Here is a 19,044-nt window from a genome sequence, read left to right as displayed (position 1 = left end):
GGCGAATCTCCTTTGGCTCACACATAAACTAACTTAATGCATTAACAGCATAGTAAATATGAGGTCTTGTATTTACCAAATACATAATGGACCCAATCATCTATCTGTAAAGAGTAGAATCTATGAAAGGTGATTATATTGCTGCTTCCTTAAATAGTCTCCATGGGAGAAGACATAGGCCTGCAGTTCCACATTCCAAATCTTTTCAAGATATCTAATGTATACTTTCCTTGATTGAGTATGATGTTGTTAGAATTTTGCCATAATTCCAGTCCTAGGAAGTAATGGAGTCCTAAATCTTTCATCTCAAATTCTCTGATTAGATCTTTCTTGCATTGATCTATGAGATGATCATCACCTGTTATTAGTAATTCATCAACATACAGTATCAAAATTACCATATCATCTTTATCCCCTTTATAATATAGAATTGGATGAGCTTCATTCTTGCAAAATCCTAAGCTGGTGAGATACTTATTAATTCTTTCATACCATGTCCTTCGACCCTGTTTAAGCCCATAGAGAGCTTTTTTGAGCCTGCAAATAAAAATTTTAAGGTTATATGAGTTTCAAATCCTTCAGGTTGCTCCAAATATACCTCTTCAGCAATCTTTCCATTCAGAAATGTTGTTTTTAAATCCATCTGATGTACTTTCCATCCCTTCGATGTTGCAATAGCTAAGACTGCTCTTACAAAGGTGTATATGGCAACAGGAGCAAAAGTTTCTTCATAATCAAACCCCTCTTTTTGAAAAAATCCCCTAGCTACAAATCTGGCTTTATATTTTTCAATGCTACCGTCAGCAACATGCTTGATTTTAAATATCCACTTGGAAGAAACAACAGATTTTCCGTCAGGTCTTGGAACAATTTCCCAAACATCATTCTTCATAATGGATTGGTATTCTTCTGTCATGGCATCCTTCCAAGCTGTATGTTTAGTAGCATCTAAAACATTGGTTCATTCTAATTTAGACAAATCACTTATGTTTGTTGCATAACTAGAAAATCTTTTAGGTCTTTTGCTTTCTCTAGAGGTTCCAGATTGTGCAGAAAAGTCTTGTGCTTCCTCTACTGTCTTAATGGTCCAAAGTGGTCTTTTCTTAGAATTTTGAGTTTCTTCAAGATTGAGATTTTGAATAATGTTCTCCCTCTGAGACTCAGATTCAGTATTTCCTTCAGAGCTAGGTAAGGGAGAGGGATCTTCACAACTTAGGGCTCTTTTGAATGCTAAATCTTCTTCAAAAATTACATCCCTACTAAGTTCAATATTTTTCTACGCAGGTATAAAAATCCTATATGCTTTAGATAATTCAACTATACCCTACAAAAATACATTTCTTCCTAGAGGGTTCTAAATTAGTTCTCCTTTCTTTTGGAACATGTATATATACTAGGCACCCAAAAATCCTAAGATGACTTATATTAGGTCTTAGTAAAGACTTCTTCAAAAGTTTTATCTTTAAGGTAGGAGTGAGGACTGTTGTTTTGAATATAGACAGTAGTATAATAGACTTTTGCCCAAAGATAATATTCTAGATTTTGATCAAATATCATAGCTCTTGCAACTTCTATAATTGTCCTATTCTTCCTTTCTACTACCTCATTTTGTTGGGGGTTATAAAGAACGGTATACTCCTTCTTAATTAATGTTTCTTTATAAAACTCTTTAAACAAATCTGAGGTATATTCCCCTCCATTATCAGTCCTAAGAGTTTTAATTTTATGTCCTGATAAGTTTTCAGTTAAGGTTTTAAATTCTTTAAATCTCTTAAGGATTTCTTCTGATTCTTTACATTTTAAGAAGTAAATCCAAGTTTCCCTAGAGAAGTCATCTATAAAAAGTATATAGCACCAGAATCCTCCAAGAAAAGGAAGAGACATAGGTCCACATAAATCTGAGTGGATTATTTCAAAACATTGTTAGTTTTTCTAGTGCTATCATGAAATGGACTTTTGGTGTTCTTACCCAGAGTGCATCCTTTGCATATACTTGAATGACCTTTATTTAACTTAGATAAACCAGTAACCATCTTCTCCATAGTTGATAAGGTTTTCAAATTTAGATGTCCTAACCTTTTGTGCCATATTTCGTTTATATCAGCAGCTTCATGAATTAAGGCTTGAAAGGGTTGACTAGGTTCTGAATTTAATTCATACAAGTATCCCTTTCTTCGACCAATCAATTTTTCCTTCTTAAATGAGTTCTTAGCCCAAGTCATTACTTTACCATCCATGATGGCAACATTATGTCCATCATCTAAAAGTGTTGTAACCGAGATTAGATTCCTTTTTATTCCTGGTATATAGAGTACTCCTTTGAGATGTAGAGAACTACCCGACTTTAGTTTCAAGGTGCAATTTCCAATTCTGATGCAGGAGCATCCAGAGGTATAAGGGCAATCTTGTGTCACCCAAAAAAAATGTACTTAGACTTAGTTTTTGTTTCATGTGTTTTTATTTTTGGATACCCATTTGGGTCAAATAAAGGTTCCAACTCTCACAGTTCCACTATCAGTGTGCTAGAAAATCCCGAAAAAATAGGAGCATGTAATTGGGCCATCATTTTGGTGAACTAAGAGGTGTAAATTGGCTAGATGAATGTAATTGTAATTTAGAGCATTCCAGAAAAAGAATCAGGTCAAAAGGCCCTACGGTTTGAAAGTTATTGCAGTTTTTCGAGTTTTCGAGACCTCCTAAGAATGCTTCAAAGTCAGATTAAGGGCATTAAATGACCTCGAAAAGGGCCGAAAAATGGGGGACGAGCGAAGCTGGTCCATAGGGCTATAGAGCGCTTTGAGAGCTTTCCGGATATGTAAACGGTTCGTCAATCGGAGCTACGGTTCAAAAGTTATGCCTCCTGGAAGTTCAATTACCATTTCTGGATTCTTCTAGATTTGCACCGACTTCTCACGTAGCTTCTGGAATCTTCTATTTGGTTGGTGGATGCCTACTAGCACTTTCTAGAATGTACTCCTAGTCCTTAACCCTCCAGGGTCTATTTAAGGAGATTTATGGCATTGTAAAAGGCAGTTCGGAGTGGAGTTTGAGAGGAGGTACTGAAAGGAGAAATTATCTCCAGATTTATGCTATTGTAAGCCCTTAGGGCATGTTTTGAAGTTTATTTTCTCTATATTGTTTGTACTAGCTTATTTTCTCAGTTAATACAATTTCCCTTTTCTGTTGTGTCCATTCTGTTCTTGGGTTGTGAGTGGTATCAGAGATGGTTTTCCTGAGTGTGTAGACAGAACGCCGACTGTGAGGCAGTTTGCAACAGGACTGTGTGGTTGTGGGTTTGAGTTAAGAAGATGCCTCCATGAAGAGAGCGTGGTGGAAGGGCCAGAGCTATTAATCTTGAGGAGGTTAGAGCCCTCCAAAGGCAAGTACAGGCATTGCAAGAGGAGCTCCGTATAGGAGCAAATGTTCCCGCAGGTGACGACAGTGAGGATGACAATGAAGAAGAAGTAATGGAACCAGAAGGGGAATTTGACAGGGAAGTTTTGAATCATGCAGAGGAAAGGCTTTTTAGGGCCATTACTAAGTTTGGGAAAAGACCTACAATTGAAGTAGGTGTATTTTCAGGAAATTTGAAACCAGATGAGTTGATCGATTGGATCAATGAACTAGAAGAATACTTTGATTATGAGGATATCAGGGACCCAGATAGGGTTAAGTTTGCAAAGGCCATGCCAAAATCTGGTGGCAAGAGGTCCAATTGGAAAGAAACAAAAGAGGAAAGGAGAAGATCACAAGATGGGATCGCATGGTGGACAAATTGAAGAAGCAGTTCATTCCTGTGGACTATGAGCTTGATTTGTTTAAGAAGATGCATGGGTTAAAGCAAGCAGGAAGATCAGTCCAAGAATATACAGAGGAATTTTACCGACTCTTGATTAGAGCGGGACATGCAAAAGCAAATAAGGAGAAGGTTGCTCGTTATATCAGTGGGTTGCGACCTAGCATCCAGGAGGAATTAAGTCTGGTAAGAATGACCAGCATTGAAGAGGCATACCAGTTTTCCCTACGAGTTGAAGAGAAGCTGAATAAAAGGTTTGAAGGAAGACAAAGAGGGCGCGGTCAAGGAGGAAGGGGAAGCGGTAGATCATCTGAAGGCCGCAATGAAACCCAAAAGAAAAATGAAGATGTGGGTACTAGCAAGAACCAGAGGAATGAGGGTTTCAACCGCTCTCATGATCAAGACTTTGGAAATCAGAGAGGAAGAGGTAGAGGACGTGGACAAGGAAGAGAAGGCTTCCGTGGTACCTATTTCCATTGCAATGAAGAAGGTCATCGTGCCTTTGAATGCCCTCAACGACAAGGAAGGACAGAGAGGAGAGCTGAGGGCCAAGCTAGGGTTGCTCATGTGGATGAGGATGCACAATCATCACATTCAGAGGATGCAGAAAGAGGAGAGACCTTGGTAAATGAAAGAGTCCTACTAAGTGGTGAGATTGAACCGGGACAACGGAGGAGTTTGTTCCGTACCAGATGCAAGTGTGACGATAAATGTTGTGACGTGATCATTGATGGTGGTAGCATTGATAACTTGGTATCAGAAGAGATGGTCTCTAAGCTGAAGCTCAAGAGGGAGAAACATCCCCAGCCCTATCGGATTGCTTGGGTAAAAGATGATCATAAGGTCCTGGTAAGTGAACAATGTTTAGTTAAATTCAAAATTGGGAGTTACCATGATGAAGTTCTCTGTGATGTTATTTCGATGGATGTTTGTCATCTATTGTTGGGTAGACCATGGCAGTTTGATAGACATGTAGTACATGATGGACATGCAAACACATACTCTCTGACAAAGGATGGAGTTCGCCACAAATTGAAGCCCATGAAAAAGGAAGGGGAAAAGGTATGTAGCAATGCTAAGATTTGTCTTGTTGATGAAAGGAAGTTTTTAGATGGCATGAAACATCAGCATATGTGCTATGCTTTGATTCCTAGGAAAGATAAAGAAGGTAGTAGTGAAATACCAGTTGAAGTTTCAGATATACTAGGGGAGTTTGGAGATATTATCTCTGATAATGTTCCAGATGGATTGCCACCAGTAAGGCAAATCAGTCATCAGATAGATCTGATTCCAGGAGCTAGTTTTCCTAACAAGGTTGCTCACAAGATGACTCCTACTGAAACAGAGGAGCTAAATAGACAGGTTCAGGTGTTGTTGAGGAAGGGCTTGATTCGAGAGAGCCTGAGTCCATGTGCAGTACCTGCAGTACTCGCACCAAAGAAGGATGGAGAGTGGAGGATGTGTACAGATTCTCAAGCTATAAATAGGATCACCATCAAGTACCGGTTTCCTTTGCCAAGGATGGATGATATTATGGACTGCTTGAGTGGAGCTCAGTACTTCACAAAGATAGATCTGAAGAGTGGTTATCACCAGATACGGATTCGAGAAGGAGATGAGTGGAAAACAGCCTTCAAGACCAAGGAGGGTCTTTATGAGTGGTTAGTCATGCCCTTTGGATTGACGAACGCCCCAAGCAACTTCATGCGGCTCATGAATGAGGTACTTAAGAAGTTCTTGGGAAAATTTGTTATTGTTTATTTGGATGATATTTTAATTTTCAGCAAGACTTTGGAAGAACATTTATTGCATATTCGTAGTGTCTTTGAAAGGCTAAGGGAAGAGAAACTGTTAATTAATCTGAAGAAGTGTAACTTTGCAAAAAAGGAGTTAGTCTATTTGGGGTTTGTTATATCACCTGAATGTCTCAAAATGGATCCGGAGAAGGTAAAAGCCATCTTGGAATGGCCTACTCCAACGTCTGCTACGGAGGTAAGATCATTTCATGGTCTGGTTAGTTTTTACAGGAAGTTTATTAGGAATTTCAGTGGCATATGTGCACCCCTAACTGATATAATAAGAGGGGATAGAAAAGAGTTCAAATGGACTGCAGCAGCTGCGAGAAGTTTTGAATTGCTGAAGAAGAAGGTAACAAAACAACCTGTGTTGGCAATTCCAGATTTTAGAAAAGTGTTCCAAGTGGATTGTGATGCTAGTGGCAACGCTATTGGGGTTGTATTAAGCCAAGAAGGTAAGTCTATTGCATATTTTAGTGAAAATTGAATGATGCAAAGAAGAAGTATTATGTTTATGATCAAGAGTTCTATGCAATAGTTCAGGCCTTAAAGAAATGGAGGCATTATTTATTGTCAAAGAAATTTGTTTTGTATACTGATCATCAGGCATTACAGTACCTAAATAGCCAAGGTAAATTGAATCAGAGGCATATGAAGTGGGTAGAGTTCTTGCAGAGTTATACATTTGTGTTGAAGCATAGAAGTGAAAAATCTAACAGGGTTGCAGATGCACTAAGTAGGAGACAGTTGTTGCTTACAGTAATGCAGGTTGAAGTAGTTGGGTTTGATGAACTCAAGAATTTGTACTCCGAGGATCCTGATTTTGCTGAAGCCTGGAAAGCTTGTAAACAACCTGTTGCTGTAGATAGAACCAAGTGGTTAGACTATTTGATTCAGGATGGTATGTTGTTCAAAGGTAGTCAATTGTGCATTCCAAGGAGTTCCATGAGGGAAAATCTAATTAAGGAGAAACACAGTGGAGGGATGGCAGGACATTTTGGTCGAGATAAGACCATTGCCATTCTTAGAGAACATTATTTTTGGCCTCAAATTTCACAAGATGTGAAGAAGTTTGTACAGAGTTGTCAGGTTTGTCAAGTTGCCAAGGGGTTTAGTCACAATACTGGCCTATATCAGCCATTGCCTGTTCCATCAAGGCCATGGGAGGACATAAGTATGGATTTTGTTCTTGGATTGCCGAGGACACAAAGGGGTAATGACTCAGTATTTGTGGTGGTTGATAGGTTCTCCAAAATGGCACATTTCATTCCATGCCACAAAACTCATGATGTTGTCCATATTGCAGACTTGTTTTTCAAAGAGGTGGTAAGACTACATGGTCTTCCAAGGAGTATAGTTTCTGACAGAGATACTAAATTTGTGGGGTATTTCTGGAGGACATTGTGGAAAAAGTTGAGAACAAACTTGAAATTCAGTTCCACGCATCACCCACAAACTGACGGCCAAACAGAAGTGGTAAACAGAAGTCTAGGCAAATTGCGGAGATGTTTAGTTGGGGATAAGCCCAAGGGATGGGATTTGATTCTACCACAAGCAGAGTTTGCTTACAATAACTCTATAAATAGGAGTACTGGAAAATCACCATTTCAAATTGTATATGGGAATAGCTCAAGGACTGCACCAGAATTGAGGAAGATAGAACAAGAGGAGAGGACAAGTGCTGAAGCTGAGGAATTTGCTGAACATATCAAGCGTCTACATGAGGAGGTTCAAGCACACATTACCAAGATGAATCAAGAGTATAAAGCTAGGGCTGATCAAAGGAGAAGACATAAGGAATTCCAAGTAGGGGATCTAGTCATGGTGCACTTACGAAAAGAAAGATTTCCAGCCGGTACTTACAACAAGCTAAAAATGAAGAAATTTGGCCCCTGCAAAATTTTGAAGAAACATGACTCAGGAAATGCATATGAAGTGGAGCTGCCAGACGGTATTCACATTTCTCCCATTTTCAACATTGCAGATTTAACAGAGTATCATAATGATGGTGCAGATGAGATGCTGGTGTTAGAGCCATGTCCAATTCCTGCTTCTAAGAAGGAGGAGATAGAAGACATTCTAGATCATCGTGTGGGTACGAGTACCAGAAACAGGCAGTATGAAGAGTATTTGGTCAAATGGAAAGGACGACCGATCGAGGACTCAACTTGGATTTCAGCAGCTGAGGTTTCCTATTTGGGATTTCCTCTACCATTCATAAAGTGACAGGGTCACTTTTCAATCTACCCTGGGTGTCTGATCCAAGAGCATCTAGAGGTATAAGGGCAATCCTGTGTCACCCAAAAAAAATGTACTTAGACTTAGTTTTTGTTTCATGTGTTTTTATTTTTGGATACCCATTTGGATCAAATAAAGGTTCCAACTCTCACAGTTCCACTATCAGTGTGCTAGAAAATCCCGAAAAAATAGGAGTATGTAATTGGGCCATCATTTTGGTGAACTAGGAGGTGTAAATTGGCTAGATGAATGTAATTGTAATTTAGAGCATTCCAGAAAAAGAATCAGGTCAAAAGGCCCTACGGTTTGAAAGTTATTGCAGTTTTTTGGGTTTTCAAGACCTCCTAAGAATGCTTCAAAGTCAGATTAGGGGCATTAAATGACCTCGAAAAGGGCCGAAAAATGGGGACGAGCGAAGCTGGTCCATAGGGCTATAGAGCACTTCGAGAGCTTTCCGGAAATGTAAACGGTTCGTCAATCAGAGCTACGGTTTAAAAGTTATGCCTCTCGGAAATTCGGTTACCATTTCTGGATTCTTCTAGATTTGCACCGACTTCTAACGCAGCTTCTGGAACCTTCTATTTGGTCGGTGGATGCCTACTAGCACTTTCTAGAATGTACTCCTAGTCCTTAACCCTCTGGGGTCTATTTAAGGAGATTTATGGCATTGTAAAAGGCAGTTCGGAGTGGAGTTTGAGAGGAGGTACTGAAAGGAGAAATTATCTCCAGATTTATGCTATTGTAAGCCCTTAGGGCATGTTTTGAAGTTTATTTTCTCTATACTGTTTGTACTAGCTTATTTTCTCAGTTAATACAATTTCCCTTTTCTGTTGTGTCCATTCTATTCTTGGGTTGTGTCCCCATCAAATTCCTTCGACGGAATGTGTTGAATTATATCACCGATGGTGACTTTGTGTAATGTCCCCCACTCAGCCAGTTTGGAGGTATGTTGTCGTTAGCCCATTCTTGTATGGTCGCGAGGGCTAACTAGGACTTCAAAAGGGATCCTGAGGTTATTTGGCCTAGTCAAATTTAATCACAGGCCAAACGGAGTTCATTTGTTGAGTTTTCAGAAAGACTTACTATTTTTAGTAAACCAATAGGGGGATGCAGTGCTTTCAATTTTCAGTGACAGGATGAGATGCGTTTTGTTGGGCTCTTTTTGATGAGCTATTATATGTGGAATTTCGAGTTTATTTGGTATATTATTTTAATGTTTGAAGTTACAACGGTAAAGTGACTATTTAAATTAAATATTATAATGTTTCATAAAGTCACTTTATAAAAATCAAGAGTCCCCCTTTGAGTACATACATGGACTTTGTAAAAAGAAAAAAAAGAAGTAATATTAAAACTCATGTATTATCCCACATTGGCAAGACGGAAGCGTGGAGCAAGTGAGGAAGGGATTAAAAGAAAGAGGATAGCTCTCATTTATTCATGCTTGGAAATATCAAAGAAATTGGAAAATTTTCTGGAGATTATATCTCAATAGTTTGAAGGACGAAATCCCTTCAAGCTGGAAATCTTGACGCCATTGAAAGATATGGTCTTGAGATTCAACATAGTAGCAATCCGAAAAAGCAGATATGAAAAAGCAGTCCGAAAAAGCGAAACCGAAAAAGCAGGCTGAAAAAGCAAGTACGAAAAAGCAGTCCGAAAAAGCAGAACCGAAAAAGCAGGGCAAAAAAAGCAGTTCGAAAAAAGCAAAGCAAAAAGGGCAGCATTGAAGGAAATGATTACAGCGATCTACAACCAGGTTCTTTTGTTAGTATTGCTTTTTAGGGTGTTATAAGCTTTCAGCTGTAAGTGTGCATTATACCAGCATTATCATTTTGTAATCCATGTAAATGCCAAAGTCTTGACCATATTTCATGAGCATTGTAATTTTCACTGCAATTAAGAAGATAATAGTTGCTGGTGTCATTTAAACAATTTAATATCATTATTTATCAGCTAGTTAGTTTGCATACCAACTGTTTGTAAAAATGCCAGTTAGCTGTAAGTGTTCATTTCTCATGCTTAGATCATATATATGCACTGAATATTGTCAAAATTAGTAGCACACTCATGTTAGGTCATTGTGTAGTCCATTGTAGTCTTCTAGCACAAGATTCTCATTGATGCAAATTGAAAAAAAAGTAATTTGAAGCCAGCTGAAATACTATATCAGTCATACGTCCCTTGCATGTGAATTGTTTGATGAAATTCCTTGAGCTTTCATCAACATTTTTGAGAGCAGATTTTAGGAGGGTTATTACACTTTGCCATTAAATTTTCCTGATATAGAGTCTAGTGCTTCTTTGTATCTTGTAATATGTCGAGATGATCCACTATCAATCAATCATGCCTTATTTGAGACTTCATTTGATAGAACCAAATACAATACACGATTCTCAGATCATAGTTATCTTCTTTCCTAGTAATGTTTGTACAGTTTACTTTCTACTTAGAATTCTCAGGGCAATTAGATCTATAGTGTCCAAATTTTTCGCATTTGAAGCATTTTATTTTGGATAGATCTTTCTTAGGTTTGTCATTCTTTTGATTACCCTTCTTCTTGAAGTGCTTCTTCTTACCTTTATAGGAATTTCTGTTAAGAACATGAAGTTCTTCGTCCTTAGTTTTCAACTTTCCCCCTTTTTTAAGTTTTCTGGATTCTTCTTGAAGACAATCTCCCTTAAGTCTATTGAAGTTAGGAGGATTGTCTCTAGCACTTGCTCCTTATGCAAACGTTTCCCATGAATTTGGTAACCCATCTATAGCCATCAGTGTTAGTTCCTTGTCATCAATTATGGTTCCTATACTTGCAAGTTCATCTCTTAGACTGGCAACCCTTAGGAAGTAAGAATTCATCGATTCTCCCTTCTTTATCTATATATGATTTAGTTGCCTTTTTAGTGCGAGGACTCTAGTTGCATTGTTGACCTCATATACATCTAATAATGCATTCATCATATGAAATGTTGTTTGATGTTTCGTTAGCATGGGTACTATTTCATTTTTCACTCCATCTAATATGATCTGCATGACTTTCCTATTTCCTTTACTCCAGATAGTTTTATTAGGTTCAACAGTAGGTTGTTTGGATGTTGAATCAACAAATTGTTTTACATCATTTTCTTCAAGAATCATCATGATTCTAAATTTCCAAGCATCAAAGTGTTCTTTCCCATCAAACCTTCCCTCAAGTCTGATTGTGTATGCCATTGAAGATGGAAGAATGATGCTAGATATATATCGTCTGATTATTTAATTTGCAGAGCCTAGGTTCGACTACCAAAGCTCTGATACCATGTAAGGTTTCTACAATTTTTTGTTTATCAGACTTAGATAATACCTTCTATTGTCTATAGTGTTTGCTGAAGATGATCTTACTTGTTACAGACTTGTATAGAGAGATGTCAAAATTTATATTATTCTGAAATGTTCTATTTCTGCAAGTATTTGTATAGGGCAGACTTGCTTAAGGGTGCAGACTGTGTGTTCTTCTTGTGTGTCCTTTAACTACAACCACACCCTATTTAATATAGAACCAAGGGGCATGTCCTTACAAAGGACATGTCCCTTCCAAATTCAGCTTTGACTCATCTCTCAAAATCGGCAACTTTCCAAGCAAGATTTAGTTTAGTACCTAAACTAACCAAGGAGATTAGTTAGTTCATAAACTAGTTGTCCAAGATAGGCGCCGATACCTATTAAGAAGATAAGACAATTAAATGATGACTTAAGAAGGGATTTAATGCAAGAACAGCTCAGTACGATCTGTAATCAGATCAGTATGATTTAAAGTTATGGAATTAACAATTCACAAAACATTTGTAGGGAGTTTCTCAAATATTTCCAACAAAACAGAAAACCTGCAAGTTACATCATTAAATGAGTGACTACGACATGTCTAGTTTTGAATAGTTCAATTAAATAAAAGATGCAAAATTTTAATAATTGTTCAGAAAAAAATATACACAAACTTTACATGTAAAGAACATTAGAACAACAAACGAAGGAAAAGCTTCCAAAGATCCTACATGGACTGAATTTCCCAGCATTTTTGGTAGACAGCGCTGAATGTGGGGCAGTTGCATTTTTACATGTAAAAGTGAGGTGACAACAGTAACAAGTTCTTTTGCCTTGGGGTTGAGGAGGTGTGCAGTAGTAGGGAGAGATGAAGTTAAATACAAGATGGATATCAAAGAGAATATTTTTTACAAGTGAGAGATGTAAGCCTCTGGGAGCAAACTACTTCTGATATCAAAGGAGAAAATAGCACTTTTCTGAGACAAAAAGAAGCCGTGACGATGAGCTGGTAGTGATGATTGAATAATGGTGTTGTGGTTATTTCCACCAAGGTTCAAGCAGCTACCTATTTGTGACCTCATTGATTCATAACTCTATGTCTAATATCTTTACCCTTTATTGAAACAAAAAATGCAGAACTAACGAGGCTTTAATTTTTTTAAATGTGGGTAACATTGAATAACTATTTTCTGGTAAATGAAAAGGCAGTGGGCACATTTCTGAATTAACATATTTGAATCCCTTCCCACCTCTCCATAGTCACTTTCCTTTTGCTAAAACACAGATCACAAAAATAAGGAGTTTGTAAGAAGGTGGATTATGTAAGATTTAGCCAAGAATACTAGGCAAAATGGAAACAACAAAGAAGAAAAATTGCAAGAGCAAATGATGGCCATATTGGGTGAGTATGTGAAAATGCGAAGAAATGAATTACATATACCCTCTAACTAACTTTCCAGCCGACCATAACACCTACACATTGTCATACACCAACACCCTCCTTAAGCATAGCTGAGGTGAGACAAAAAAGAGGGTCCCAGCATAAAATCCGAGTGTGGTCCTGAAGTACAATGCACTCATATAGAAGAGAAGAAAACCTTGCAGAAAAGTTCCACCCTAAATGAGGGAAAGATGCTGTATATTGTATGAGAAGTAAATGATGACCATATTGGGTGAGTGAGTGAAAATGCGAAGAAATGAATTACATATACCCTCTAACTAACTTGCCAGCTGACCATAACACCTACATATTGTCATACACCAACACCCCCCTTAAGCAGAGCTGAGGTGAGACAAAAAAGAGGGTCCCACAATAAAATCCTAGTGGGGTCCTGAAGTACAATGCACTCATATAGAAGAGAAGAAAACCTTGCAGAAAAGTTCCACCCTAAATGAGGGAAAGATGCTGTATATTGTAGAGAAGTACAAAATTGCATGAGGGAAAAACTCCTTCCCAAAAAGAGAGAAAAAGTGAGACCATAAAGTCCCCCTTCAAAGTAGAATTTCCAGCAATGTGTAGCTCAAAATGTGGTATCAGAGCCAGGTCAGGCTAGTAGCCACAAGCGCACTCAACCGTAGAACACCCTAGCAGCAAATGGAAGGTCCAAGATTGGAGTCCTAGCTGCTCCATGAAATCTCAACATTGTATCAGAGATATGCTAGTGCAAATGTTATGCAAAAAAAGATTGTATACAAGTTGCATTTTGTTCAGGCGGAATGCTTCTGTGTGAGATCGCAGACTTGCAGCAATCATGGATCTGTAACAGTGTTCTACTTGTGAATTTGACATGAGAATTAACAAATCTGAGGTGAAAATTGCAAAATGTGCAAAAATTTGCACCTAGTTGCTCAAATCAGACATTGTTTGCATAATATTTGCATTTCTTTGCGTAAAGAATGCAAAACATGGCATATGTGTGATTTTGTGATAAAACATGTCAATCCACATACCAAATTCACAAGAAAAACAGTAATAAAGATTCATAATGGCTGAAAGTCCACAATCTCACATGGAAAGTCCACAATCTCACATTGAAACATTTACACCCAAATGAAACGTAACTCAGTCACAAATTATTTGCATTTACACTTGCACTAACATGGTCCGAATACCATGTTACATTCAGCCAAGAATAATGGGCAAAATGGAAACAACAAAGAGGCAAAATGTGAAGAGCAGATGAAGGGTGTATTGAGTGAGTGAAAATGCATAGGAAGGAGGTACATACATACAAGAAATATCCTACCCCTACCCCTATAACTAACTTTCATACAAGAGTTGAAGTAAACTCCTCAAATGAATCTAAGGAGTTGATCATTTACAAATACTCATGACTGGATGTTTAATGCTGATGGAGAAGATGAAGCCATGTGAACCATACCTATAAGCAAATAAAATTATGGATTACTGCTCTTTTTCTTTATTTGCTAAACAAGGAGTACTGCCGTTATTTCTGATTAGGTGGGTATATTGAAAATGTAGTTTGATATGAAACATCTATAATGTCAGATGACTAGAAAATAGTCCGTTGGTCAACAAATTTGAGTCTTTGCCAACTGGTGACACGTCTCTTACTGAAGATTACTGTCCACAAGTAACAAAAGACACCACTTTGTATGCCAGCAGAGGATCATCAATTGTAAAGTGCCACCGGTATTGTTTTGGAATACAGGGAGAGCACTCAACCAATGGCAACCTGCTCTGAGAAAGAAGGGATCAATGATGGAAAGTAATCAATCAATCAGCTGATGGCCGTTAGGCAGCCTGCCAATTAAATAAGCATGAGGAGCAGAATTCTGACTGAATGAAAGATTCTGATCCGACTTCTCAAGGTGATCGATGACGCACGCTTTCCCTCTCCATCCTATCATCTGAAATTAAAACAAGCTTAAATATATTTCAAAGAACTACAGCAGTGTTTATGAATGAAGAAAATTATTAAAAGTTGAACATATTTTGAGGTATATATAATATAACAAAATAAACAAAGACAATGAGCAATATACTTCCAAGTTGTAACCGTTCAAGTTGCCAAAACATCATATGCCTAGAGCTTCATTAATGATCAAAACCCTATGGTGTCTATAGAGTGCAATGTGAAGAACGTGAAAACAATCCACTTAATAGAAGGGTGAACTTGAAGAAAGTTTACTGTTGATGATTTTTGGGTTGAGATATTTACTCAAATTCACTTAACAGGTAACAAATTTCCATAGTTTCATTTTCAGCCTCCCAATGAGCTATCATATTAAAAAAGCTATGCAGTTGTTCTCATCAAAGAGGAATTAATATTGATCACCACCTTCTTGAAGACCTGCAAAACTACAAGATCTACAGCAATAGATATGGTTCCTTGTTGCCATTAATACACTATAATTACGCAGGGCATTCTTAACTTCAGATTTGAATTTAGATAAAATGATCCTACTTAGCAAAGATCAACCGAGAGAGTAAACTCCCACCTCATCTCCTTCTTATTGTAGCCTAAAGAGGCTCGGGATGCAAGCAGCATCATGATCACTTCTACCATATTGTGGCAGTCGAATAAAATACCACATTGAGATTCCAACGTATTCTGCTAGCCTAAATTTCCAGTTCCTTTTCATGCTTCCTTGAAGCCCAATCCCCTGCCCTCTGCAGTTCTTAGTCATTATTTTCATTCTAGAGTATATTCAATCCGCCTTTTGAACTTCATGTTGAGTTATTATGTTTCTTCTACACTTTTTTTATGAGCCATTTATGATCTCATCAATTGCGTACTAGTAAACCCAAATAAATATTTTCTCTAAAGGAAATTAGAATATTCTTACATTCCAAAGTTAGTATCCATCAAAAGACTGAAATAGAAACTGTAGCCAACATGAACTCTTTGAAAAATGTCAATCATAAGTCAAATTAATATTTGTTCTGCAAAACAGGTAACTTGAAATTTTATACCTTCAGCTGGCTTTAACTCGAAAAGAGGAGAATCCCAACGGTTCCGTCTATCTGGCTTTTCAAACCTTCTTACTAAGTCATCAAATCTGTGTAATCATTCAGGAAAATTCAGTTAAAATTGCAATCCTTCAATTTTGATCTCATTATTGACCTTCAAGCTTTTATTATTTCCTCTTGTACACAGGAAGACAATATATTCAAAATTTTTGAAGTAAATAACCTTAGAAGTGAAACTACATTGCCCCAGGATAGTTTCCATGATTAAAATCAGGGCAAAATCTTTGGAAATGAATTGTACCATCATACTTACAAATTTTTATAGCAGGTAATAAATCCAGCAACAAACCTTAGGCTAAAACCCCAGAAGATCTTAACACAGAGATAATCTAATCTAACACTTGATTATGCAAATCTTGATTAACAACACAAAAAATGGACACTGTGACTGTCAAAACCCATGTCGCCTTAAAACTATTGCTTATTGAATAAGCTCTAATAATTATTACACAGATGTAAAGATATGCATGCATATTTGATCAAGCGATTTATACTCACATCTTATCACTATATGCAGACTCTCCTTTCTCTCGACGTGCATTATTCCATGTCTTGCAATAGCTCTCCTCTACATCACAATACAACTGCAATCAACCTATCAGAATAACAATGTTAAACATTTCAATACTAAGGGAACTGCTGAAAAAGTAGAACATGCAGCAAGCCATAGAATAATAGCTAAAGACAAAAGACGCCTCCAAAGTGAAAAGAACATCTGATCCTAGAAACGTTTCTTAAACATTTGGGTAAAAACAGAAAAAATGCCTCCCTCTTTAAAGTATGTACACATCTGAAATGAATAGACACATCATGGATGCAAAAACAAGCTCCTTATTGTTCTGGGAATGAAGCCTATAAAGTAAACTCATGCTGCTGAGGAAGGAGCATAACAATACTCCTCCAGGCTCCAGTCACTACACTAATGTGTTCTAGGAAAAGAAAACAGAACTAAAGCCTTATGCGACATTCTAAAAAGTACAAGAACAAAGATGATATATGCAGAATTCAGACAAGCATTGCAAATTTATTATATCTCCATAAGCCTTATGTTAAAAAATTATAATGAAGCACTCTAATGAGCAATGTCTGCATGTAGATATTTTGTGAACCTAGTAAATCACCTTATAGTGGCATACTGTAATCCAATAGTTATGAAAGCACATTGTAAATGGTATGATAAAAACATGGCTGAAGATAGCATAATCACAAAATATGCTTTCAGAAATTCAAAAATGATTGTCTGCTAATTTGTCCAATTACTTCTAAGTTCTTGTTGAACAACCTGTTATTCAAATTTCATCTCAAATCTACGTGACTGACTTCAGACAAGAATAAAATGGTACGAAATTGAGAATTGAAGAGTATTAGTACCTCCAACTCACATGTTTTCCACTTGCATGTTCCTAGAAATAACTAATTGTCCTATAAATTGCAATTGTGCATGAAACTTATGGTGACTTCATAAGGAAATATAGTAATGTTCCCAAATTGATCAGACAGCCTTTGGCCAATAAACTATGGTAGTCTATATTACGAAGTCATACAGTATCACATCCAATACTCTAAAAAAATTCGGAAAAAATTATACTTTTTTGGTCAAAATTATCTGCCTTTTATTTTCGAAATTATTTTCTATGCTATCTGCCTCGTCTAAGGGTATTTTTTGTCTGCAACTTCAACCATTTTTCTGCAACTTCAGTCTGTAATTTTTTGGTAAATCCGCATCTGGCTTTCATGTGTTTTTCCAGCCTGTTTGTGGTCATTTTTTCCTGCAAAAACAGCAGCCATTTTTGCCTGTTTGATGGTCGTTTTTGTTCTATATAGTGACGTCAAGAGTTTACCAAACCCTCAGATACAGAATCACGCCCAGAAACTGTGTTTTTTCTGCACATTTTTGTCATTTTTGGGGTTTTTATGCAGCTATGGCCTTTTTGGTCGAAACCCTGATTTTATGTAGCAGATCAAAAAGAAATTACAGATACTTGGTGAGAATTTCGAGATCTCAATTGGGTTGTCATCCGTTTTACTGGGTGCCTCGATTTTTCTGCCTCAATTTTTGAGCCAGTGGATCCAGAATCCAACAGCACATTCTTTATGGGTTTTTCAAGGGTACCTCTTCATTTTTTTTGGGTCTTCCATTTTTTTTTTGCCTCAAATTACGTGCCTTCATAAATTTTCACACTTTTTCACTGAAAAACATGCTATGGCATCTCAAACTAATATTTTGCTCGAGGGTAATTAAAAATTCAATAGTTGGAATTATAGCACATACTAGCAATCATTGAATATCGAAATACTGATCAAATTGTTTTGGGTGTTACACAACGTTTGACTACACCTAGTACTGATCAAAATACATGGGATCTAAATAATCGGGAGGCGGTGATATTTCTCAAATTATCCGTAGCTGATAATTAACTCCCTCAGATCCCATTTGCCGAGATATGGGAGCATCTCAAGAAATTTCATGAGACTTCATAGAAAAGCAAAGCCTTCTTTCTCAAGAACACTTTGTTTTGTATTATCATGGGGATGAGCGGAAATCACTTCACCACCTGAATAGGATTCATGAAATCCGTGATCATTTGCTTGCCATAGGATGCAAGATGGAGGAAGAGGACATTGTGGTCATAACCCTCAAAAGTTTGCCCAATTCCTATGAGCATTTTATCAACACTCTCAACATCACTTCTACTGGTGTTGATATAAACTTCACAAATCTCTGCACACTTCTGCTTCAGCAAGATTGGTGGAAACAACAATTCGGGAGCAATTCCAGCTACACCTCCACAGAGAAAACCTTTGCTGCTAAATCCTTTCAAAAAGATAAAGGCAAGTCTTAGCACAAGTCCTATACTCCAACTTCAAAAGGCTCCAGGAAAAAGAACATTCAATGCAATTATTAACATAAGTATGGTTACATGAAGGTTAAATGTCGAAAACACTTAGCTGCCCAATCTAAGCAATCTAGTTCGCAACCCAATGCAAACAGTGCAGAGCACATTGAACAAAACAAATCTGTCGTTTACACCTTCGTGGCTAAAAGACTTGCAAATCATGTGAAGTCCTCTGCCTGGCACATTGATTCATGTGCCTCTCACCATTTCACCCACCATAGAGAGTAGTTCACTGACTACCAACATTATTCAAATTCAATCTTTGTTTGTGGCAGAGAAGCGTATACTATTGTCGGCAAAGGCAACATTCAAATTCAGTTTGTTGGGAGGAATCTCATTATCTTCGATGTGTACTATGTTACAGGGATGGAACTAAATCTACTCTCAATCAGCTAGTTGTTATGCCATTCTCCACTGCAATTTATCTTTTCAACCGGTCACCCACAGTGGTGGTCAAAGATAAGACTTTGAAAGAGGCCCGGTCAGGTTGCAAGCCCAAAATCAGCCACTTAAAGGTTTTTTCCT

General features: G+C 37.4%; 1 protein-coding gene across 1 annotated transcript in view; it reads right to left on the bottom strand.

Moving 5' to 3' along the window:
• The window catches only part of DRL1 (KTI12-like, chromatin associated protein), a 161,906-nt gene that overhangs the window by 50,557 nt on the left and 92,305 nt on the right, over positions 1-19,044 (bottom strand). Inside the window, exons 4-5 of the mRNA XM_089821962.1 lie at positions 16,121-16,206; positions 15,566-15,651 (exon numbers count right to left, since the gene is read on the bottom strand). Coding sequence (XP_089678088.1) covers positions 15,566-15,651; positions 16,121-16,206 — 172 coding nt within the window. The remainder of the gene's footprint in view (positions 1-15,565; positions 15,652-16,120; positions 16,207-19,044) is intronic.

Source organism: Cupressus sempervirens, chromosome 3 (genome assembly GCF_028749045.1).
Source record: "Cupressus sempervirens isolate cs-2001-9-10 chromosome 3, ASM2874904v1, whole genome shotgun sequence".
Lineage (NCBI taxonomy): Eukaryota > Viridiplantae > Streptophyta > Pinopsida > Cupressales > Cupressaceae > Cupressus > Cupressus sempervirens.
This window is presented reverse-complemented; position numbering and strand designations above follow the sequence as displayed.